Source organism: Cuculus canorus, chromosome 9 (genome assembly GCF_017976375.1).
Source record: "Cuculus canorus isolate bCucCan1 chromosome 9, bCucCan1.pri, whole genome shotgun sequence".
Classification (NCBI taxonomy): domain Eukaryota; kingdom Metazoa; phylum Chordata; class Aves; order Cuculiformes; family Cuculidae; genus Cuculus; species Cuculus canorus.
Window position 1 is genome coordinate 12,735,028 of NC_071409.1, and position 25,245 is coordinate 12,760,272.

The 25,245-nt window shown below is 44.6% G+C and overlaps 1 protein-coding gene across 3 annotated transcripts in view; it reads left to right on the forward strand.

The window, feature by feature from the left end:
• MB21D2 (Mab-21 domain containing 2) overlaps window positions 1-20,485 on the forward strand; it is a 63,578-nt gene extending 43,093 nt beyond the window's left edge. For all 3 annotated transcript variants that reach the window (XM_009565608.2, XM_054074874.1, XM_054074873.1), the window contains one exon: window positions 11,936-20,485. In XM_009565608.2, the coding sequence (XP_009563903.2) occupies window positions 11,936-13,200 (1,265 nt within the window). In that variant the 3' untranslated portion in view covers window positions 13,201-20,485. The remainder of the gene's footprint in view (window positions 1-11,935) is intronic.
• The last annotated feature ends 4,760 nt before the right edge of the window (window positions 20,486-25,245 follow it).

The following is a 25,245-nucleotide window of genomic DNA, read 5'->3' on the forward strand; positions in this document are numbered from 1 at the left end:
CTCCCCTGAGTTTTTCAGAGTCACAAAGGTGAAGCAGCCCTGGTAGGAGATGGGATTTGAAAAATGAGCTTTGATTGTTGTCAGTGTTCCATTGCAAGAGGACTTTCAGCTGTGAGCGCTGCCAGCCCCTGCCTCAGACCTCCACCATCTCCTCCTTCCCACCAGCCAATTAATGCCTTACGCAGGAAGGAGGGCAGTTGCAACACCTGGATGTTTCAGGGCCTCCTGGCTATGTAACCTCTTACTGTTGCTTTCTTAAGATCACAGTGCATTTCACCTTTGGAGTTCTGGGCCAGAGCGGCAGTGGCATTTTACTGCGTGCCTTCACACAAGGTGGCCCAGGTTCTACTCTGCTGTAGCGGTGGTTGCTTTTTCCTTTCTCTTTTATTCTGATTGTTCAAGCTCCTATGCTTCCTGGCTCTGCCTCTGCTGCAGGGATAAGAGATCCTTGACAGCTGCTGGGGCCGTGGGCTTGGTGCTTGGTGGAGATGAAATTCACACAGTGCTTCCTGATACGCTCTTTAAGAGATCACAGTGCTCAGCTGCACAGAAATGACTATAAAATCTGATAATTTAGGGACTGACAATCCCTGTTAGAAACTTCTGCTGGCTTTTCTGCACTGTCAAATATGACCTCTGCAAGATGAAGCTGGAGCAGGAGGGTAGAAGTAGTGGGACACAGGCAGGCAGGTTTGGAGGGCTTAGGCTTTCCTCTGTCTGTCTTCCATGGATGGAAAGGGAGGAGAAATGCCCTTGAAATTTCTATCAAGTGTTCCCACTCACTTCTGGGGAGCTGTTCTGTTTTCTGCCAGTATAAAATCTGGCCTGTAAGTTCTTCCCCTGATGATGTGGATAAAGGAGTGTTCTGCATGAATGTCAAAGCCAACCAGCACTTTTCAGACAGCTGATGCTATACATAGGGACTTAACAAATATATTTCATAGGTGACTTAATCTGTCTCCACGTGGCTTTGGCTGTGTTCTCAGTGTTAGGTGAGAAGTTAGTACAGTAGGGAAGCTTGCTCTTAGCTTCATGGTCTCAGACACAGTTGGATTGTTAAAGCCCTTTTTATTTCGGCACTTTCTGACCAAGAATCTACTTTCCCTTCCTCATCTTGTTAGTCCAATCCATGCTTGTCTGCAAGAACAGAGAAAAACAATATTGTGGTTCTGGCATGGGATTTCTCAGCTGTATCTGGCCTGTCTTGGCTTCCGCCAGTGTTTGGGTATAGGATCTGTAAAAGGTGCCAGGCCAGGGCTGTGTGGATGGAGTCCAGTGAACTAGGGGCTGGAGAGAGGGTTTGCTTTGTGTTGTCTTCTCCATCAGATGCCTCAGGCTTTAGAAGACATCTGCTTTACTTCTGCACTCAGAGAATGGATTTGCCCTGTGTCCAGTGCTCTTTTGGGTCTTGGCTGATTTCCTGGAAATCATCCTTCATTCCCCCTTTTTCTGACCTGTCCCATGGTTTAAAGCTAAATAGGTTTAGTTATTGTTAGATGAAGAAAGTGTAAGGGATTGAAGGGGATGGCATTTTAATCACGTTGTTGAACCAACAAGCCACGTTTGGTGGATTTTAAGGGAAAATCAAGAACGTTAGATTGAATTACAGCTGTGGTTATCCATCAATCTGATGGCTGTTTGTTGCCATGTATAGACTCCACATGTAAGTTTTAGCTTTGCTGGATGATTTAGTGGAGAATTTTTGAGTCAAGGACAAATATCCTGCTGCTCTGCAGCAAGGTAGGGCTGTTACTACAGAATAGGCAGGCACTGAGGATGAGCAGTGTTAGTTCAGGCCCACTTCATAAGGAATAGTGCTGTTATTTGCTCTGGCTGTGATTTGTTTTTGTAGAAAACAACTACGGGAACAGAAAACAAGCTGGTGGTTAAGCAGCTGGGTAGAGAATTTTCAGCATGTTGGATGACTGTAAGCAAGAGGCCTGCAGAACCACTCAAAGTGCGTTTTTGATGGAGACTCTTACATTATTTACAGGATGTGAGAGTGTGAGGGTGGCATTCCTCTAGGCATAGCCCTCTGGATGGCACCTGAACATAAAATGGTGTAGCAGCTTACACCTTTCAGGACAGGAAAACAGGTACTAGGTAGTAACTATGAGCAGAAAACCATTCCAGAGAAGCCCAAAGTGGTTTTGCAACCTTGGAGCCAAGTTCTCCCTGACATATACACATGCTCTTCTGGCTGACTTGGAGCGAAAGAAGAACGTGTTCTCGGATCTGGAAGAGAATGGCTTTGCTCATTGCTGGAGAGCTGCCACATGTCTTTTGCAAGAGGCACCTGGTGCTGACTAGTCGAATCAGGATGAGAGTTTGGGGGAGGCTGGGGACTGTGCAGCCTCCAAAACCTTCCACTGTGCTATTTCCACTGTTCTTTTCCAGCATCATCAACGCCCTTTGTAAAGACTTGGGACAGGTGTTGGTTTCTTCAAGGAGAACATCCTGAAGGTTAAATTAAATTCTGGGGAGGAAGCCTCCATTACGTAGAGCAAATGGGCAGTGGAGTGAGGCTAATTTAGCAAGCTATGCTGCTGAGATATTTCCAAGACTGTGAAGACATCCACACAGAAGTCACCTTTTCATGCAACATGTAGTGTGGACCACCTAGTGTAGCAAGAAATACTTAATGTGTAAGAAATACTTAGAAGGACAATCAGGTATATAAAGTTTAAATAAGTTGTTCTTTTCAATGTGGAAGAAAGATGACTGACTAAGCCGTGTAAAATATTGAATGATCTGTGGAACGTGCCATAGTTGAGTGAATTTCTTAATTTCCTAGCAAGCCAGAAAGAGGAAATACTTCTTGATGCAATGTGTGCCTTGTGAAACACAGTGCTGAAAGACACTGATTATACGAAAAACATACATTATTTAGAAAGCAATGAGAGACATTCCCAGCAGATAAGTCAATCAGTGCTGTTAAAGCTGTAAATACTGCCTCCTGTTTGGGAAATTCAAAAGCCAGAGACTGCTTGGAGGCTGCAGAGGGAAAGTGATTATACTGTACTTTCCTTGCTCTTATGCTCTTCCCCTGAAAGCAGTCAGCAGCAATTGCCTATGACAGGAGGCTAGTATAGATAGATGTGTTGTGTGCCTCACTGAGATTGTTATGCTCTTGTAAAGAACACAGTAACAGCAAAGGAACTAGGAAAACTAGGGCAGAACAGCTTCTCCTGCAAGGAGCTGCATGTTTGTACTCAAGAAGCTCGACCTGGTTTATGCCCACTGTTGTCCTGGTGAGTCTCTCTCTTGTTAAATACTTAGCAGCCCTCCATAAGGCTGTGAGCAGAAATGGCCTTTCTAGGGTGTAGCCCTTGTGAAATGTGTACTCAGTCTCAGAGGGTGGAACCGATAAAGTAATCTGTGCCCTGGCAGATTTTATCTCTGGGATTGCAGTTCCAGGGTAAATGGTATCTTGTGCCATTTCCAAAGGGAATTCTGTGTGTTATGCACACTTGAAAATATGGACACTGTACAGCATTAAGCAGGGTGTAGCATCTTGCATTTCTTCTAAGTGCACTTTCTGTCCCCTCCTGTTCTGCTTGTCAGCTGCATTTAGACCTCATCACTGATACTCTTCAGACCATAAAGCACCTCTCTGACTTGCATTTCATATTCTTTGTACGCTTTCAGACGCTCTTATTGTAGTTTGGCTAATATAACTCTGGACTAAGTCCATTGGATGAGCAGACTGGCAGGCTGGAAACCTAACATCAGTTTGGAGGATGACTGCTTAAACTTTTCACTGCCGAAAGCAGAGATACCCAGTGATGCAGAGGCTCTTCTGAAAACGCTGGGTCCAGCTCTGGAAGCAGTCTAGGCCTGCCCTCTGAGACCTGAATATTTTAGTCAAGCAGGTCACTACAGTAACACCACTGCTGGTTTTGGGGCCAGAGTGGGCTTAGGTGTTTGCCACAGCACTGCCCTTTACTGTACAGGCACAGCCTTTCAATCTGAGCTTTCTCTTTCATTATTATTATTACTATTATTATTACTATTACACTTGCACCATGAAAACCCATCACCACTGGCATTCAAGATTTCGGTTAGCTGGGTGGCTTCCACCAGGGCACCTGGGAACTGGAAAAAAAAAACCTGGGACACCACTTTTATGATTGTTTTTAAAGAAGAGTTTAGAGAAAGAAGCTGATTTCTCTTACAAGGGGATGCTGTGTCCCTGCAGTGTGTTCTGTCACCATATCACAAGATTTCTAAAAGGAATAGAATCAGTAGGACACTGGTGTATCAGTCTGTGAAGAGTGGATTCCTTCACTGGTCTCCCATATTTGACTAAACTGGAATCACATGGTTCTGTCTCCCCACTTTCCTCCCACCTCCTGCCTGCTTTGCCAACAATTTTCTCAAAATGTGCTTTGTAACTAAAGACTCTCTTAAAGAGCTGACTCTTTCAGTTCTTCTGCGTAACAAAAACTTGTGCTGCTCATAAATAGATTTGCAATTACCAAGGAAAACGGAAGAATCAGTGCAGCCCAGCTGCATCAGAACAAGCCTCCCATCCGGTCTTAAAGAAGCCCCTGAAATTCACCACACGTCACTCGGTCATAGCTGGAAGACCTCTGCAGCGATCTTTCCTTTGAACAACATTCTACTTCTGTAGGATCTGCTGTTTGCAGCAGAATTGTCAAGGAACTGCAGAGTGCCTGTCTAGTATCTTTATGAAAAATGACAAAAGCTTTTTGCATTTTGACTAACATGAGTTCTCATGTATTTCTTTTAGCAGTCAAGCATAAGAATTTACTGGCTAAAGCAGAGGATCCTGAAATTTATCATGAGGTTACAAATTGGTTCTCTGTTAATAACATCTGGTGTATGGTTAGTGCTGTCTGAGCAGTCACCTTCTGAATATTCAGGAGGTCAAAATTCCTTAGCTTTTGGGGCTTACAGGAAGGTAATGATTTTATAGAGATTGAAAAAAGGCATGCCCCAGGTTATGCATCAAACTGGGTAGAACTGTGATGAACTCAAGAGCCCGGACTCTGCTGAGTCCTGTGGGAGTATTACGCAGTAGAAAGGAGAGAGGCAGTGTTATTTGTGGGTGATTCCTAGTCTTCCCTATAGAAGAGATCACTTACACAAGGAAGAATCCTTCTATAGATCTTCTCCCTAGGCTGTCAGGGAACATGAGGGAGGCACATACCCTGTATAGTGGGGTTTGGGTACTCTGATGAGATTAATGGGCACTTGCCCTGCCTTTGACAAGCAGGTATGTCAGCTCCCTGCAAACCTGGGTGGACTCTAAAAAGTGTGGTTAGTTTCCTGGTGACACATTTCTATATATCTCGGAGAACGTGCTTGGAGCTGGGGCATGCAGTGCCATGGGGCAAGCTTCCCTGAATAGGCTCTTTGCTACTTCTTGCTGGAAGTGCTGAACCAATGACAGCAAATCAGATCTGTTGAGTCAAAAGCAATTGCCAGCATTTCTGGTCTCATTAGGGATGTGATTGCTTCCTGGAACTGCTTTGGAGAGCTTCCCTTTGCGGGAGTTCACTTCCCCTATGGCCTCAGATGCACTTATGGAGGAATTTAAACATGCAGCCCTATCAGGGGAACTTCAGGTTTTTTTTTATGAGGGGTGTGTACTTATATTTCTTCCAGGTGCTGGGCATGCAATAGCAGCAGCATGATGCTCACTTTCTTTCAATATGATTACTGAAAAAATATTGCCTAATGGAATAGTCAGGTCTGTGCAAGACTGGCTGCAAGTAACAGGAGACTTCTGCTAGAGCACAAGGTAATGGTTTAGAGAGGGCACACTTCAAATGCAAGATCAGTTGATGATCAGTGCCAGAACACCACATTATTGCTATTGATTGAGGAAATGAGCATCCATACCTCTTGTTTTGTGACAATTAAATTACCTGCAAAGTAAGAAGGAACAGGAGGAAGAAGGTACCAATGAGAATGCCTGCTCAGGTGTTGGATTTCTCTAAGGAAAATCTCGATTTTACTTCTGTAGGCTTTCTCGTAGTGTGTGAGACAGAGAGTGAGTAGTGGAGAGAAAGACACGTCTAATTTTGTCCAGTTCTCCTTTCCTTCCCTTTTGTCTGTGCATGTGTTATAGTGTGTAAATCATCCAAGTGTCTCAGTTCTGATCATTCACAGACAGCACTCTAGGCTGAACCCACAGTGCTTTGCATCTTTGAGCAGGGTTGGAGAGGATACTCTGTCATCTTCTGAACTCCATTGTGGGACTGAAGGGCAGGTGCCAGACATGTTTATTCTGTGCTGCAGCTATTTTTAACAGCTGGTGTTACTTGTGCTGCTTCTCGAATCAGATTAGATGGCAAAGTCAAGAGGTGAGCAGAGAAGCTCGGTAATGAGGAGCAGTAACTAACATCACTTTTACTTGCTGAATTGCACTGCACAGCTGCCTGCAGGCTGCAGCCAGCCCCTTACTGTTAACCTGAGGTCTTTTCCTTCCAGAGAGAAGGGGCAAGCTCCTGGCTGTATAGCCCACAGATAAGCTTGTATACATTGTTTACACGTGTCTGGGGATCATAATATCCCTGTAGGTCTTCAGCAGCCTGGCCATGGTATCTTTAATGTTCACTAGCCTCTTGCTTGTCTCCTGTGCTGGTTACGTATAGAATACATTTGTGCTCTTGAGAAGTTGAAGGTGGTCTGTAGGGTACCACATTAGCTTTCTAAGCCTGGCACAGAAAGTCTGCAAGGGCAGAGGTGTTAGAGTAACTCATGGTCCCAGGAGCTTACAGGAAGCCTCGCAGATTGTGTAGGAGGAGTGGGTGATGCAAAGGTCAAGGAAGAAAATCAAGGCTGTGCGCTGTGTGGACTGTCTCCTTCCCAGGCTGGTGTGGAATCTAAGCAAGGCGTTAACTACTGCAGCCGCTGGAGTCTAAGTTGGAGAACAGAAGCAGTGCAGAGCTACTGCCTGGGTCTGGCTTGGCTCCCAGCTTGACTCCCAGAAGAATCACATGATAACATCTCTGCATGCAAAGTTCTGCAGATCCCTCTCTGTGGAGCCTTTCTGAGCACCCCACATGCATTTTTTAACTCTCTCTAGTTCCCATGCAGCAGAAGTGTCCCTAAATTCAGTGTCCCTCCATTCAGTCTGATGAGACCAGGTTAGACTAACAGAATGGCATCTTTCTTTGTTCACATTTTCTTTTGGTGGCAGTGATTGTGTATCTAAAGCATCACTAAGGAAGGCTTCAAGAAGGAACCTCAAATTAGAAAATGCATATGTTAGGAATAAGGTTTTGTGTAATTTTTTTCTTGTGGTCAGTTTCTTCAAAGACAAGACTTCTCTATCTTTATTCTCCTTGTATCACAGTGCTTGGAGTAGTCCTGTTTTCCTAACACCAAAGGAACAACAATGAAATTAAATTCTGTCTGTAGAACTCATTTGCTCACCTGTGTTACCCTGAACTGACTGTTTAGTAAACTAACCAGTAGGCTTGGTCTACAAGTGCTGCTCCTAATTCTCACATTCCCTGGTTTTTCTCATGCTTGTAAGCATACTTATCTTTTATGATGTCAAGCTTTATAGCTTAAGAAGGTCATAAACTAATTACACAGCTAGGAAAACAGAACTTTAAGGTCCTTTAGGTAGAAGTGGTAACTGAGCACCAGTCTCTTGCTTAGCAAAATACCAGCTTTGCCAAACAACCTTTATCAGAAGAACGTGTCATACAAGACATGACTGCAAATTGTGTTTTGCCTAGTGGCTGCAAGAGACCTCTTAAGTATTAGTGAACCTACTTTGATGCATGAGAGCTGGTCCTTCAGCTGAAGTAAATTTTTTTTTTATTTGATCCTAAAAGTTCTGGGTTCATTCTTTACAGACAAGTCCATGGGGCTTCTACAAATTTCACAAGGTTGTATGTAACACCAATTCCCTCATCCTCCCAAACGGTCCTGGTACTCAGATGGACAGAAGAGAATTCGAATGGCCGAGTCATGCTATTATCTTAAGTACTTGGTTCAAGTGCCAATATTGATATTTTTCTAGTTTGTGTTTGCACTTACATGCTTGCTGAGCTGCAGTACCTGCTTCTGTTGTATGTACATGTGGTTCACTGAGCTTGCGCTTGGACTGTTCAAACATCTGATGAAAGCTTTGTGCCAGGGTAGTATATGCCATATAATGTTGACTAATTGGGATTCCTTGAAATCCCTTCACATTTCAAATATATTTATGAATAAGGGGGGCAGTTTGAACATATTGCAAACCCCTAGAGCCTTAGTGAATCCTGAATTTGGCCATCTCAACTATTTATAGAACACTCTATGCCTATTCTAAATATATTTTCCTCAAGGGGACCTCATCTCAACCTCCTGCTCCACAGCTTAAATTGGATCAGCAATACTGCTATGATGTGTTAGCAAAACTTCCTTCTCTAGCTCTGTTGCAGAGCTGCAAATGTTGTTGGTCCAGGTCTTGAAGGGGAAATACTGTGCCAGTCAGACCTCAGGGGTTTGGATTTAAACTCTGCGGCCAGCCAGGCAGAGAGATATTGACGATACATTGGATCATTTCCTGTAGCCTTTGCCTGATGATTGTTTTGTATTCCCCTTCTGCTGGTAGGTCCAGAGTTCTGGAGGGGTAAAAACAAGTGACTTACTGGCAGTGTATGGCACTTTTCCTTTTCAGGAGTCTCCAGCCTTGCAAACTAGGCTTAATGGTGAGCACAAAAACCATTTTCTTTCCAGAGGAACTATAAACAGTGTTCTGTGAACAGAAAGCATTTCCTGTTGCAAGGATGCTTGAAATTGGTGTTCTCTTTCTTTCTCTGCTATAGGGAAGAGAAGTGTCTCTTCTTTGGGAGTACCTATCTGACAGTGCTTGAAGAGCTGTGTCTCTGACTCTAGAGGATGGCTCTTCCTAAAATGTTTTCTATGCAGAAGCCTCCTCCTTGCTAACTGGCATGTTGTAACACCTCTGGCAGCAGAGCAGGCTGTGCGGGCTTTGTCCAGCACAAGCTTTGCTTTGTGCTAATGCAGGCAGGAGTGTTATAAGATGATGTAGAACTAAAATTGCAGGAGTGGGTACAGCCCTTATCTGGCTTTGGAGGTTGATTATAGATGTTCACGGTTATTGTCCGGGCAGATGAGCATGCTGCATTTAGAAAGCAGGGCTTGACTCTCACTTGCTGATGATTGAATGGGGTCAGAGTGTCAGCTCTCTTGCTCCCGCATAAGGAGAGAGGATCTCTTCAAGCCAAGGAGAGTAACTCATCCCACAGTAGATTCTGTAGTGGAGAATCTCTACCTTTTAGAAAAATCGTTATTTTCTTTTTCAGTCAAAGGCCCTGTCCATACCATACGATAGCAGTTTTGGTGCAAAGGGCACGCTGCAGAACTTGACAGGACATTTTTCATCCTTCAAGTTCAAAAATATTCAGAAAAATAGAGCCTTTGTTGAATCTGATAGGTTTGAACAGTTTAATCTCTAGGATAGTTACATTCTGTCTGCCTCTCTCAGGAACATCTGCACTTGCTGCAGATCACAGCACTGAGTGGAAAATTCTGGGTCGCTGTAAAGGCAGGATGGGCCGTAAGTACCTTACATGTTCTGAATAGCTGTGCTGACCGACAGTAAGGGTCAGTACTGACTTTTATGCTCAGAAAAAAACACCTGCTCCCCATGATGTGGTTGACTCCATGGGTCTTGGACTCAACTTACAACTGGCATGTAAAGCACCAAGACTACTTGCACTGGTTCAAGGATAGGATTTGGAAGCACCGTGTCAGCACTGTCTCCAGAAGTCATGTCAATTTAGGTGACTGTTAGAAATCCCCTTCTTCTCGGTGTAACGAAGGAGTGATTGCCACTTACTGGGCCTTAGGGACAGAGACACCTGTGCATGGCTTTACTACTCCATAGATCAGGGTAACGTGGTTCACTGTGTATCTAACCCTCAGAGAACACCTTTGAAGTTGACAGAAGCAGCGTGTGTAAGATTGCAGAATGAGGTTAGCTCAGGACTTGGCAGAAAGAGTTTCTTAGTACTACTTTAGAGTTTTCCTTCTCTTGCAGCCTCTGGAGCTGCATGAAATGGAAAGGGTTATGTCCTTGCCTGCCTGGCAGGAGTATCACCCCAGCTTAGTGCAGCAAAATGGACTGGATCTAGTGCTCTTGGAAGAAATAAAATAGGTAAAGTACTTTCAGCAAGGAATTTCATGCAGGGGATTGCACTGTTACCCTGAATATTGCCCCAGGATGCGTTCCCCTTCACACAAAGGTCTCTTCCTACTCCTTGGCTCTTGCAAGGATTCGGTGTCAGCATAATTTTAGTTTTTGCTCCTGTATGTGGAGCTTCCCTGTGTGCATGTGTGTAGTGTTTCCTTGCCCCTGTCCCAGCATACAGGAAAGGACAGGTGAGTCTCTTTGAAAGCACTGCAGTGCCACTCAGGCCTTGGGGCGCTGCTGCTGCTGCACTCTGCTAGGAAGACCTGCTCAGTTCAGGCAGTATCTGTGGTTCCATGGGGATGCATTAACTCAGGAAAGGCTCAGCAGTACCTGGGGCTACACCAGGCTGGGTGCTTGGACCCTTGTGCTGATCAGTTTTGTTAGCATTTCAGTAAAGAAAGACTCCTTGGGTGTTTCTCAGTGGATCCTGGTCTGACAGCAGCTCTCTGGCTCACCTCGTCCTGCCTCTGACTAGTTATTCCCAATGATGTCTCTCTAAGACTGGCTTCCTCATGGAAGACTTCCCTCCATTCAACGACCACTTTTGATATAAACAACCTATAGTGCCTTTTGGAAGGTAGAGTAAGTAAAGAAGTAAACAAAACCCAGTACATTTGTGCTTCTAGGAAACAATGATGTATCCCTTTTGCAGGGCTTATAAGAGATCTCCATGCTGGAGATCTCAGCATCTCCATTCAGTGACTGGCCTCAGTTCCCTCATGGCCTGGGTGTGTTGTCTGAACTAAGGCTGGGAAGGAATCAAGAGCGTTTAACCACAAGACGAACACCAGGAGTGAAACAGCCCAGATAGCAGAAGCAGATTACAGAGTAGTTGAAGTGCAGAGCTCAATTTTAAGCCTAATTTGAATATTGAATGAGGTGCTAATATCTCAGCTACTGTGTGGAGTCTCTTCTCAGTCTGCTGTTCGTGTTCTGTGAACAGAGTATAGTGGTATATATAGAACACACAGTGAAAAACTGGCTTTGCGCAGCTGGTGCGGGCAGTGCAGGGTGAAGGGAAGTGTCTGGTTTTGCTGATGAAAATAGAACTCTATCTTCATGTGTGTGCTTGGGGGAGCTGATCACATATTTTATGGCATGATATTATCATTTACAGCTTGAAGAAACAATTCCAGAGCTGGTTTCTGGAATTGCTTGATAGTTTAACCTGTCTCCATTCCCCCATAGGAGGAGAAGGTTTTGCCTTTGGTCATGTTGCTTTGTTTGTCAATAAAGGGAAAGCAAATTGTAAAATCAGACCTTCTTAAACTAATGTTTGTAGCTATCCATTCACTTAAGCACAAACCAATCCCTCAGCTTTTTTCTTATACTAGAGAGAACGGAGTAGTGAGTCAATTAATACTCCCTTTTCTTTTTTAAGTGTTGGCGAAGCATTTGGCTACCATGGAAGTTGAGTGACAATCTGGTTTAGAAGGTGTTTAAGAAGTTAAATTCAGTCCTGGAAGTAGCTTTGCTGTGTTTTAGTAGAGGCTTCTGCTTTTTTCCATTGCTTTCAGTATGGTGTTTAGGATGGACTTCAGCTGTACCCAGGAATGCAGGGAAGGCCCTCCCCTAACTCAGGTGGGACTAAAGGTTGACCAAATACAAGACCTGATGTACACTTCTGTTGCACAAACACAATGATGGATACTCCTGCTGAGTATGGGATGGGTTTTAATCTTGTTTAAATCCTGTATCTTAGATGTGTTTGCCTTCCCCTGAAAGGACTTCTTTTTCTCTCTTTTGCAGGCATGGTTCAGAAACTTGACCAGAAGCTGCCTGTAGCCAATGAATACCTGCTCCTTTCAGGTGGTGTGCGGGAAGGTGTGGTAGACATTGATCTTGATGAGCTGAATGTTTATGCACGAGGCACAGACTATGACATGGACTTCACCCTGCTTGTTCCTGCACTGAAGCTGCATGACCGCAACCAACCAGTCACGTTGGACATGCGCCACTCAGCTTTGTGCCACTCCTGGCTGAGCCTGCGTCTGTTTGATGAAGGAACTATCAGCAAATGGAAGGACTGCTGCACGATCGTGGATCATATCAACGGAGCTACCAATTATTTCTTCTCTCCAACAAAAGTTGCAGACTGGTTCTATGACTCCATTAGCATTGTCCTGTCTGAGATCCAGAAAAAGCCCCAGCGAGGGATGCCAAAGGTGGAGAAGGTAGAAAAGAATGGAACTATCATATCCATCATTTTGGGAGTGGGCAGCAGCCGCATGCTGTACGATATTGTCCCTGTTGTGTCCTTCAAAGGTTGGCCAGCTGTGGCCCAGAGCTGGCTGATGGAGAACCACTTCTGGGATGGGAAGATCACAGAAGAGGAAGTCATAAGTGGGTTTTACTTAGTGCCTGCATGTTCTTACAAGGGGAAGAAGGACAATGAATGGAGGCTTTCATTTGCCAGAAGTGAAGTGCAGCTGAAAAAGTGCATCTCCAGTAGCCTCATGCAAGCCTATCAGGCCTGCAAAGCTATCATCATCAAATTGCTGTCCCGCCCCAAAGCCATTAGTCCCTATCACTTGAGGAGCATGATGTTGTGGGCTTGTGACAGGCTACCAGCCAACTACTTGGCGCAGGAGGATTACGCAGCCCATTTTCTCCTGGGTCTCATTGATGATCTCCAGCACTGCTTGGTCAACAAGATGTGCCCTAACTATTTCATCCCCCAGTGCAACATGCTGGAGCACCTCTCTGAAGAAACCGTCATGCTGCATGCACGGAAGCTGTCCTCGGTCCGCTCAGACCCTGCTGAACACCTTCGAACTGCCATCGAACACGTCAAAGCAGCCAACCGGCTAACGCTAGAGCTCCAGCGGCGGGGCAGCACCACCAGCATCCCTTCCCCTCAGTCAGATGGAGGGGACACCAACCAGCCTGATGACCGATTAGCCAAAAAGTTGCAACAGCTAGTGACTGAAAACCCTGGGAAGTCCATCTCCGTCTTCATTAACCCAGATGATGTCACAAGGCCCCACTTCAGAATTGATGATAAATTTTTCTGAGCTTTCATCAATGTTTCTTGGGATTTTTTCCTTTTGTTTCGTTTTTATAAGATCTTGCAGTGTGCAGGTTTTTTTGTTTGGTTTTCCTTGATGACTTAGTCTCTTGGTTTTTACATATCCAGCGTAGATTGGATCTGTTGAGAGCAATCTGAATAAATTGTAATTCCTGGTTCTGCAGGATGGTGCAGATTTTGAAACAGTATATTACTATTTCATATGCTGCTTCAATTTTTTTTCACCCACCCAGCCCAATTGTCTGTGAGTAGTTTCTAAAGGAGAACATGCACCATAAACATATATGCTACAGTGTAATGTAGGTTTTTTTTCAAGCTTCCATAATTTATGTACATTTTTGGGCCCAGGGAAGTGACAACTCATCTTCCATTGCTTTGGAAATTCTTTTTCCATGAGCTTCTATCACCCTAAAGAAATGAGGAGAGACTCTATGTTGGAAAGCACTCCTGGTAATTTGACAAGGCCAAATTTACTGGGCTGAAGTCCAGTTCATCTGTTCTTCACACTTCTCACACGAGAGGAGAAAGTTGACTCTAAAGATGATGGCACAGCTTTTGGGGGATAGAGTTTCTGTTTTGATCTACTTTTTGAATGTAATTGTTCATAATTGGACCTTGTACAGTTCAGAGGGTTGTTTCTGCTGCTTTTCCATGCGGAATAAGGTTATGGAATGTTAGTTTTAGTGTGTGTAATTATTCAAAGCCTTATTTAAATTCTATTAAAGAACATACCATTATAAATGTTAATTGCACTAATGAAATCTCTGCCATTACCTCAGCCCCACTGTTCGTGTTTCTTTCATGAATTAGCATCTGTTATTAGGTCTCAGTATTGCAGATTGCTTGAGGTCCACTTGGGTCTCATGGTTTCAGGTGATTTCTTGATTGTCTTTTGTAAAAGGCTCTTCTTTGTTAGCCCTGCTGTGTGTGAGAAGTCAGATTTATTTGGATGCGTATTGTGTGTTGCAGTGCATATTGCATTAATATGTATTGCACGTTGTTGAAACAGGTTGACTGTTAGATAAGGATGTAATACTAAAACAGTGGTATGTGCGAAGTGAATCAGCCAGACCTCAAGCAGAGGAGCTACCTTGCTTCTGTAATGCATGTTTTAGGCCTGATCCTTTATGGCAGTTACCATTCCCTTGACTCTGGAGGACTTTATGACTTGCCCTGTGACAAAAGAGAACTTACTTTGGTCTCCTGTTTGCAGAAATTGTGTTTATTTGTAAACCTTGGTGCGACAGTAGCCTTGGAAGACACATACATTTTCCTTTGGTGTGTAGGGTAAGATGTATAGTAACAAGGGTTAGTCTGAGCCAAAAATAATTCCAAGAGTTCAAGTTTAGAGTGGCTTTCTGTGGCTGGCTGGCCAGTGACTGATATTTAGGCCTTAAAGCAGCAATTTGGGCTTACTGATTATCCCAGAGAAGCTGTTCTGATCCAAACTTGATGCATGTTTTAAAATGTATTAGAGCAGGTGTAAGTATTTCTAAAATATTTGACAGACAAATGAGGCATATATCTAGTAAATTCTAAAAGATAAAAATCATGTATGAAAAGTGTGTCACTTTCTTAGTCCAGCCTTTCTGGTAAAGAAACCAGGCTGGTGGAGCAACACACCATCAGCTTTTGAAACTACTTTACTTTATTAGATGGCAGGGAGATTTTGATACCTGATCTAATGCCCAAGTCACGTCTTAAAATGAAACTTTGGCTCCTCCATCTCTTGGGCATTGCTGTAGACAAGATGTTTACATTTACATGAATTTACTGGTGCACACTTACATGAGCTTGAAGAAGCTCACATAAGTTGCTGGCTGGATGGAGTGGATGAGGCTTTAACTTAAAGGCACAGTCGGCTAGCAGTCATGAGCCTGGTGCAGCTGCGGTTATGGTCCAAGGAAGGACAACTTAAGCAGAAGCAGGACTGGATCCTACCAGTGTGGCTATTGCCAAAGATAAGTTTCTATTTAAACCTGTGTAACCTGGCAGGAAGACAGGAAAACCAACTGGGAATCCTTTGCAGAAGTGCTTGGAAAATGCAGATTTGTTGAAATGGCCTTTTCCCCAGTCTCCAGGACTTCAATCTGTTGGAAGAGAGGCTGGGCTCCAGGATGAAGTTTCTCATCACCACGTGAGAGAGATCTGCTCAGCGGTAGCCTGACAGGCAGAGTACTTTCCTGGGAGCCTCAGTGTTCGTGCCGGTGCTCCTGAGTTATGCAGAATCACAGCTCTCAGCCTTCTTCATGCCAGTCCAACATCCCAGTGACCAGCAGTTTGGCTCATCCACGTCAAGCTCTGGTGTGTGCTACTTTTTTTGGTTTTAATTAAAAAACATTTTGAAAAGTACCCATCTTGTTCTTCCTGCATTATGAGGAAAATGTGTGTGTGTGGTTGGGTGGAAGAGAAGGCTTGGCTTTAGACTGGAAAGCAGTTAACCAGGTAGGTCTGAAAGAATGTTATGTCCTCTGACTGTATTGTCTTTCTTCCAGGGAGACAAATCCTAATCTCTGGGAAGTTTTGAGTCTCAGTCTAGTATTTGCTCTTTTCCACATACTGTAGCTTAACTTAATGAAGTAGGTTGCCAACCTGGAGAGGTTATGTGTGCTCTGTATATCAGGGAACATCAAAAGCTCCATTTTTTCTTTTCCTACTGTCCGTCTTGCTTTCGAGTATATGCTAGGACAGACTTGCAAAATCCATAGGTCTCTATATGGGATTTCAAAGCAGTGATTACATTTAGATACCTATCATCTATTATGCTTCACTACTCCCTACAAGTTTCAAGGGTACCGCAGTCCTTTTCCTGTTGGTGAGTTCTTGAAAGTCCTTCAGACAAGCATTTTAGAGCACCCAAACCCATGAGGTTAAAGACTTGGCCAGTCTGAGGAACACTGGAGTAAGAGGCAATTTGCTTTACAATAGCAATGTAGTCATCTTTCCTACTGATGTCAAGAGGAGACAAGTAAGTGCTGTGAACCTATGTCTTGGTGGGAGATTCAGTTCTGCACCCACTGCTATGGGGGATAAGATTCTTTTTTTGCTTTTGCCCAATAGCCACCTTCCTGCTGGCTTCTCCCTGTTGGCAGGTGATGTCTCAAAAGGACGGGGACAATTATTCAGGGGCTGGTTGTGTGTGTAAGAATATACGTGTCATTTCTGTGTCTGCATATTACTGTCTCCTACATTGCTAAAAGCGAGTGGAGTACAGTCCTAGCCAAGAGAGGCCAGGAGGCATTAGAAAAGTTGGGAAGAGTAAAAATTGTCCTTCAGAGGCTCCACGTCAGTTTCTCAGTGTGAGTCTCTTTGGTGCACTGGCTATGGTCCCCCTCTTTGGACAAGCTTTTGCTTTTACTCTTTCCATATTGCTTCTGGACAGTAGCACAATGGGAGGAGCCGCTCATTTGACTGGCTTCAATGGTTGTTGTTAATGGGAGAACCTGTGGCTTCTTCAAGGGGATACATGAGCTGTTGCTGAACTGACAGAAACACCAGCCAGTGGGAGAGGACTTTCTGTGCTGTGTTGGGAGGAGTACTCAAATTAGAGCAGAAGAGCACAGCAGCCCAAGAGCTTTGTGAAATCCTGCAGTCTGCTCCTTCAAGCATGTTATGTGAAACTTAGTCACGTCTGTCTGGCTGTGATAAATCGGTTTCTCCCCATATTCCAGTGCAGTAGCCTGGAGAAATGTTGGTGCTGTAACCAGAAAACTACAACCAAGCATCACATTCGCTCTTTGCAGGAGATTCAGCAGAATACTGGAAGGAGTTTAACCACCCGCTGCCCAGAATAGAAGCCAGTCTTCCAAAGCTGTTGAAAGAGCTATTTTATAACAACCTGTCTTTTCTGTTGTCCTTCTGTCACTGTGAGATATAGCTCTACTATTGATCTAAATTCTTGGATTTTCCCTGATTGCCTTGTTCCAGTGGAGAGCAACTTTGCTTTGGCAGCTGCAGTGGTTCCGGGCTCGACGGGGATGTCTGAGCTCTGTGCCCTTCCACTTCTTGCCGTTCTTATGGAGGATGAGAGTACAGTGTGAGACAGACTTGTGTCTGTGACAAATTGACAGGACAGTGACTAAAACAGGCATTGAAAGACAGCCATCACTCTTGACGTGATGTGCCCTTAGCTCGGCTTCTCTTGGCAGGTGTTGTGGGCCGTATGAAATGATCTCCAAACTCTGTGGGCACTGTGCTCTACAACATGTACAGGGTGGCTGGCTTCACACTAGATGCTGTCCTGGTGCCAAGCATCTGCCAGTAGCTAGCAGTCTTCAGTCAGTTGGTTGAATTTCCTAGTAAATCTGGGGAAACAGGAAAAATGCCATCTCAAAAGCCTCAGAAGGCTAGAGATCCCTGAAGGTCACATTGCTCTGCTCTCCAGAGGCTGTGACTGATGCTCAGACCCAACTCCGTTCAGCTGCAGCCTCTGAAAACATTTCTGTAAAGAAGGTTCATTTAAGTGTCTCACCAGTCTGCTTACTGTGGAACAATAAATGCAGATGGCACCTGGGTAACCAGACCAAAGTGTCCAGGAGGTGTTGGCTGGGGTTTTGGGGTCACAGGACAGGGCCCAAATCCCATTGAAGTCCATTAGGACTTGAAAACGTGCTTGAAACTAAATGTGTATGCTTTGTGGATCAAGCTGATTGTGATCAGACCAAAAGTAAGCAGTCTGTCATATTTTATTAACCGACACATAATGCAAGCAACCATGTGTAATGCAAGTGAGTGTGGCAGAGGGAAAGGGGTAGACTTTGCTAGTGATTCTCTCTTTTGGTTTTGTTTTTTTTTTAAAACGTGTGCATCCTTGGTTCCTAAAATTGCTTAAAACCAGGCAGATTCGGTGCTGGATACTTTTTGCCACTCTGTTATGTATTGAAGCAAGAATTAAAATGACTTGAAAGGTCACTGGGCAGCGCAGTGCAATAATGTTCAGATTCTCCTGGCATTGCTCAGTGATTAGAAATATTCAGCATGCAAATAGCTTGTTCAACTTCAGCAAGTACATCGTCTCCCTCCCGCCAGCCTTGCTTGGGGTGAGCTAATGGACTTTAAACATTATACAACTTAGAGAGTGACTGTCTCTAATAGCTCCTGATTAAGCTCTCCAGAAAGGCAAATAATCATCATGGGGCAAAGGCTAAAAAAGGGGAGGGAGGCAAAAAGGCCCAGATATTATAAAAATTGCTGGCCAAGGGACCTTTGCTGACATGTTTTGTATTTAAGGAAATTCGGCATTATATTTAGCACATTTTGGCTTTTGAGAATAGTTCTGTCAGATGAATCCAAATTTATTTCCTCTGAATGCTTTTACAATAGTGATAAAATAGCCTTCCATCCCTTCTCCTCCCCCTTTGCCCATTTATAATCTATTATTTTAGGGCTGTTCTGAGGAACTATTGTGGTGTTCTATTATCATTGTCCCTGGCTCAGCATTGTGCTTCCAAGCTGAATGTAGGCTTTTGGGGGTTATTTTTATCTTACTGACCTTCTGTGGTAGAGGAACATGCTCTCATTCAGTCTCCAGACAGCCTGATTTGCTGAGCAGAGTAATGTGGGTGCATATCAGGGGCATCAGGCTCTCTTTAAAATGACTTGGCCCTGTCTCTCCCTCTCAGTTTTTCGTCTGTTAGGAATATCAGCATGGAATACGTGACTGAGGTCTTGCTAGTTGCACAGAAGACATCATACGTGATTCTGAAGTCAAGCAAGTTCTAGCATAAAGTGAAAATTAAGCCCAAACAGCTCCTTTCTCCCTGGTTCTCCACTCCTCTGGCCCCATTGTTTTAGCTTTCACACAGTATGTTAATACCACTTCTGAGGGGATCAGCTGATCAGAGAATAAAGGCCAAGGTGCTACCGTGTAAACCAGCCAGTTCCCCTTCTGGCCTTGGGCATCCCTTGCAGGATAAGTCCACTTCTAAATGATGTCAGGACCCTTGGAGCAGGCTTTGGCTTGCTGTGCTGACATGTTACAGGCTGGGTCTGAATCCACAGATGACAGCAGGCCAGGGGACAGCTTTCTTAGCACTCTGCTGGCAAGAATGGTAGAGAGGGAGTCGGAGTGGTTGAGGACACATTCTCCCCTCTCTGACCTCCAGTCTCTGCAACACCAGCATAGCTGCAGCATGAAGTTTCAGCTCCTATGACAAGGTACCATTTGTGGAGTTTCAGAAAGAGAGGTTGAATCTTATCTGGCAAAGACAGGTCTCCAGGGAAAGCCTGCAGCCTGCCCCAAAATTTCTGTACCTCTCTACCTACTTATGGAAGTGCTCCGAGCATGTGAGGTTGTGTGTTGTGCCCTTCGCCTACTTGGCAGCCATGTAAATAATGCAGAAGAGTTGGGGCAGTGAGGAAGAAGGCCCAGTGAAGGACATGTTTCCCCTCTACCTCCCATGATGTCCAGTACCTGCACATTCACCTGTGCTTGTCCTGTGAGGATCCTCCAAATCTTCCTCAGCTATTAATTAGTGGTACAGGGCTCAGAGGAGTCATTTCAGTCATGGAGTTCAGATACCACTACGGTAAAAAATGCCTATGCTGGTGTCTTTGATGTTTAGGCTCCAGAGAATGTCTAGTCCACTCCCAGCTCCACAGTTCTTAATGCCCTGTAAACAGGGAAAAGGGCTGTAGCAAGAAAAAGCTCAAAGCTACAACTGTTATTTAGCTTCCCTTAGAGGTTCCCTCTATTTATCAATATTTCTCGCAGGTCTTGGTTTATCTACACAGTGTTATATTAGTTACATTATTTTCTTAACCACTGATGGCAAAACTGGGATTGGTGAGTGTTGCTATAGGTGACCTCTGTGCTGCTATAGGTACATATAGAAGTTATCTTGCTGAATATTTGAACTGGCTGCACTAATATTATCTCTGCTACTAATGAAGATGGACAGAACGATGGTGGGAAGTCATTACAGAAAACCTCCAGAAAAATAATGATCCCATCTATTAAAGGAAACTCTAGAAACTGAGCCCAAAGGTCCCGAATCCCACCAGCCTATCGTGACTGAAGGACTGGTAAGTCCACCAAGACATATGTGACCAGGTCAGTAGTACAAAGCTATTTCCTCACTTGTTCTTTTCCCAAGGTGTGGCACTATTCAGCATCAAAACCCACTGAAGGCAGAATGTGAAACCCAACCCACCAGGAGGCATGAAAAGCGCTGCTCAACTGATCCTTCCGCTCTGTTTCTCTGCTGCACCCAGCCTGCCCCGTTCCCTTTTCCAAAGTTTCTTTAAATAATTTCTTCAGAGGTGTTCTGTATATAGGTGTTCTACTATACAGTAATGAATTAAAATGAAATAAAATGCTTCTGAGAGAAGCTGGATAAATTCCTTGTCATATTTTGTTATGATCGCCTAGAGCAACCTCATTGCCTGTGTCATCTGTCTCTCCGAGTAACTCGCGGAGCAGCAGTCATCATGGTGACTATGCAAAAAAGGAAGATAAATTCAAGTTCGTGTGAGTTGGAGTAAATAATTCAGAGGCACTGGCTTGTTGTTCTGATACACAGTGCTGCCCAGGGCTGTGAGGGCATACTGGTCCAGCACGCACAGAAATCATGCTCTCCCAAGTAAAAGCAAGCTACGGAGAAAACTGAGCGAATCCTCCAGCCTGTTAACTTCCCAGCTCATTGAACAGGTGGAAACTCAGTCGTGTGACTGTGTGGAGTGCTGGAGTGAGTTTCCAGGGTGTGAGCCGTGTAAGTACACTCAAGCTGATGGGCTCTTCATCTGGCCCTGCTGTAGCTGCGCAGGGGCACCCACGGCTGCGCTCCTGTGCGCTGCTGTGCAACTGGCTGAATATAGTCAGTGCTTGAGTTTGAAAGCCATCTCTGAATAACAGCTCAAGAAATATAAAAGAAGGAATGTTTATGGTGATTTCTGGAGAAGAGAGATATAATCAAAATAAGCCAGCAGCCTTCTTTACCTCTTCGTATCTTGTCATGATCTCTGCTAGAAAGTAATCTGCATCTTTCCCTGACATCACTGGGAACAGGAGTAGGCCAACTAATGCTGATGGGAGCTTATTTATGAATTACACTAAATATTGGAACATAATACACATGGATGTTCTTCTAGGCTGGGCTGCTGTCAAAGATATGGTCTGTCACATGGCCTGCTTTCTAGCCCAGAGAAGTTATGTGTTAATGAAGAAAAGAAATTGGTGCTGGGAAGAGAGCAAGATCTCCACGTGAAAGCCTTTCCAGGTGAAGCCTTTACATGCTTCATGCATTCCTGGAGTTTTCCCCTTCTGCTTCTCACAGCAGGAGGGTCACCGTGGCTCTGTCCTTGAAGCAGCTGACTGAGCTTGGACCTTACCCTGGGAAATGAAAGACTGTAGGAAGCCCAGACCTGTACATACCTGGGCAGCACTGGAAAAGTGCAAAAGAGTAACGAGAGTTAACTTGCCCACTCCTGCAAGCAAACTCAGAGCTGCATGGCATGAATGAGAGTCATTTGGCTTCCTGGGAAACAGGCTGTGCTGCAAAAGCTGTGAATCAGCTCAAATTCGTCATTTTCCTCCTCAATACAAAGTGCAATTCTGCTACCTGCTCTCTGACGTCAGCCCACACAACTGCAGATGTTTTAATAAATACACTCATAAAACTCTTTTCCCTTTAAAAAAAAAAATGGAGCCATCTCAAAAGCAGAGCATAATGCACAGCCCTTCCACAGCAGAGCGAGAGTAAAAACGAACTTCATGTCATCAAGTTTAGTTTTCTGATAGACTTGGATTTCCTACCCAGTTGCCAGCTCGCGATGAACCTGACTGTATTGTGCTCTGTCTGGAATGGAATTTGTTCTAGATAGATAGCTCTGATAACTTTGGAAAGATGTATTCTTGGAGGCGAATGCGAACCCATGTTCCACTGTTCCAGCTCAGTACTGAGTGTCAGGCACCACAGTGGTGTGAATGCATTTGTCAGATACTTGAGCTTTTAGTCTTCCAATTTCTTGCAGTATCAGTGTCTTAAAAGTTCTCCTGAGCAGTGAAGACCTCCAGGAGATGTTTCCCACTTTAATATGTCTGTCTAAAAATGCAAGGAAGACAATAAGGTGCAACAGTGCAAGCAAGAAGCATGTTGGGTAATTTCCATACAATGTGCCAGGGTCTTTCTTATAATAGTGTCCTGCCTGCTTTGCCTTTCCTGTCTCTTTGTGTTGTCACACCCTTGTGGACACAGGAGAAGTCTCAGGTGTGGGCTGGAGGTGTTGGGGACAGTCACAGCTCTCAGTTCAGCCCAGCAGAGCAGTTGGTAGGTCAGGACGTTTATGTCTGTTTGGATTCCAGCTGTCCCAGTGGCCAAATCCTGTTAACTGCTCCCAGTTTATTTCAGGCATGAATAACTCCAGCCACACAGCTGCATATGCCTTGAAGAGAACAAACATATCTTCGTACAAAGCAGGGAGGTTATGAATTGCTGCAGTTTATGACTGCAGATGGGATTTATTTATTGCAAAGAACTGAGTTAATTTGACTATTTGTGCAACAAGATCTGAGGTCTAAGGGACCAGTAAAGTATTTAGATATCTGAGTCATGCCCCTCATGCATCACTGGTGCTTGCTGCCACAGACCTGGTCCCTCAAATGCTTGTTTAGTGGCACGATGCCATCATCATATAACTTGCCCCAGCAGTGGGCTGGTCTGCACATAATCACATGTACTCCTCTGACCTGACTGCAAAAAGGTTCTTCAGATCCAAATGCCACTTCTCTTTCAATACTTACCACTCTTTCACTGAACAATTCTCTCAACAAATGCATCAGCAAGGCACCCAGCAAACTCAAAGAGCTCTGACTGGCTGTAATACAGCCAAAGGCCATCACAAGCTGGGAGGAGACGGGAGGTATCTTGGCCCCCTTTCCAGCACCCTGTGCCTGGCTTGTAAATAAGACCCAGGTCTTTAATGGTGACATCCAGCAAGCAGAGCTGATGTGCCTGTGCTGCATAGGACCAGCCCAGCACTCGCAGGCAAAGCAGCTCTGCATGCGAGCTGTTTTGTTCTTTCCTTCAGTGGCACTAATTAGACCACATGCAGCTCCTGTTTCTGGGAAGACCTTTTCTAGAACCAGCTCAGGCGTCTCTCAACTGCACAACGTTTGCCGGTTTGGAAATACGCACTCTGCTTACAAAGCTAAATGTCTCACAACAGCATGTGAGCCTCTCGGTTCTTACTGGAAATAACTTTCTGTCTTTTCATACCTCTGGCAAGATGAAACGTTATTTTGAGGGTCAGGATGAGAATGGAGAAGGTATCTGCTGTTCTTAGTTTTATACACGGTACTTCAGCAAATGTCCATGTTGGCCAGCCTGAAATAAAAGAAAAAATGAAGGGAGGGGCTAGGGGATATAACAACAACAAAGTCAGGAATGTGTTTGTAAAATGTCTTGTATGCATAGCTCACATTTAATACCTGATTTTCATTCGAGTCACAGCAAGATTACGCTGATTTGCATTTCTGTATTCACTGAAATTCCTTTGCAGTCAGTTAGAGCCAGGAATTTCTGTTAAATATATATATAGTATTTCTGAAGGTTCATTTGAAGAGAGTGATAATATATCATTGCTCCCAGTGGGGACATAGCTACCTCCTACCTTATGTCTGCTGACATGCATTAGAGCTGGGCTTGAACGGCAGCAATCGATAGCGGGAAATGCAGTGGCTGAAACTGCTAAGTACAGCTCTAACGTTCCTTATGCAAACGTTAACACTCACCAGAGAGCATACCTGCTCAAATGAGCAAAGAAATAAGATTGAGTGTTCTATTTGCTAAATGATTTCCAATGTTTTTCTGTGGTTGCATATCTTAAGAAAAAAACAGTTGCTGAAACTGCAGAGGGTAGAACCAGGCAAAATTAAGAGAATCTTTTTGAGATAAATGTGCATTGCCCACATACTCGAGGGCTGATGGGCTGTCCTGGACCATCTCTAAGCACATCAGGACACAGCTAGATGGGTTCTGCCCCTGTCATCTGCTTAGTAACTACCAATTCCTTTCCTAATGTGGTGTAAAGCACCCCCCCACCCTCTCCCACATTGTTATCCACTAACCAGCCTCTCAGCCTGCAGCTGGACCTGCTTGCCCAAGCGGTTGAGCACCTGCTGCTCACACCAGAGCTGCGTGTCCTCAGGATTCCCAGCAGCTGGACCTGGAATTTGCTCATGATAAAAGCCAACTCATTTGCACGGAACATACAGCTGATACATGGAGGGAGACCACTGTTTGGACAGGCAGGCCCTAAGGGTCTGGAATCACCTTCTTATTCCATTTGCAAGCTGGAGTAATTCTAGTGGTGACTGAGCTTCATAACAGTAGTGACATCCTTCCCCCTCTATAATACACAGGAAAGTAGAATAGGAGGGGGGAAAAAAACTTTGTTTTCTTATTTCTTTCTGCACAGTAACCCTGACCTTAATGGCACACCTGGCGATTGCTGTGTCTGGGAGGGCTTTTACTTACCAGCTGGCCCCAGCACAGCTAATTGACTGCTTAGCAAAGCTGGGTACAGCAGCAGCCCAGGTGAGGGGGATGAGTGTTAAGTAGTCAGTTGGCAGAGCAAAGTTATTTAGGAGGAAGAGGGGGAAAGAGGGAAGTCGTGCTGATGGTTCTATGTGTTTGAGGGGTTTTTGGATGTGGATTGCAGTTAGAAGATGGTCAGCAATAGACTGAGAAGTAAGTGAGTCTTTAGGTAGAGGTAGTACAAGTCTGCGCATAAAGTAAGAAGCAACTTTTTGTCATGGGTCTGCCCCCCTGAAGAGCTCTGGGCAGACCCTGTGGTCGGGAGGGAGCTGGATCCTAGGCTGTGAGATGGTGGAAAAGGTAGTCTCTTACTTAAAGGGATGTGTGCCCTCACTTTTCCATTTCCTCTTATCATCTAGAGATAACAGCAAAGCTGCAAGCTGAGTAGGGCCAGGGTTGCTTGTGTGTGTCAGAAGCTGTTGTGCCTAGAGAGCCTGAGGCAACGTTGTGGGCATTTGAACAGCAAGTGTCCTACTGTGTGCTCTTTCCCTAGGAAA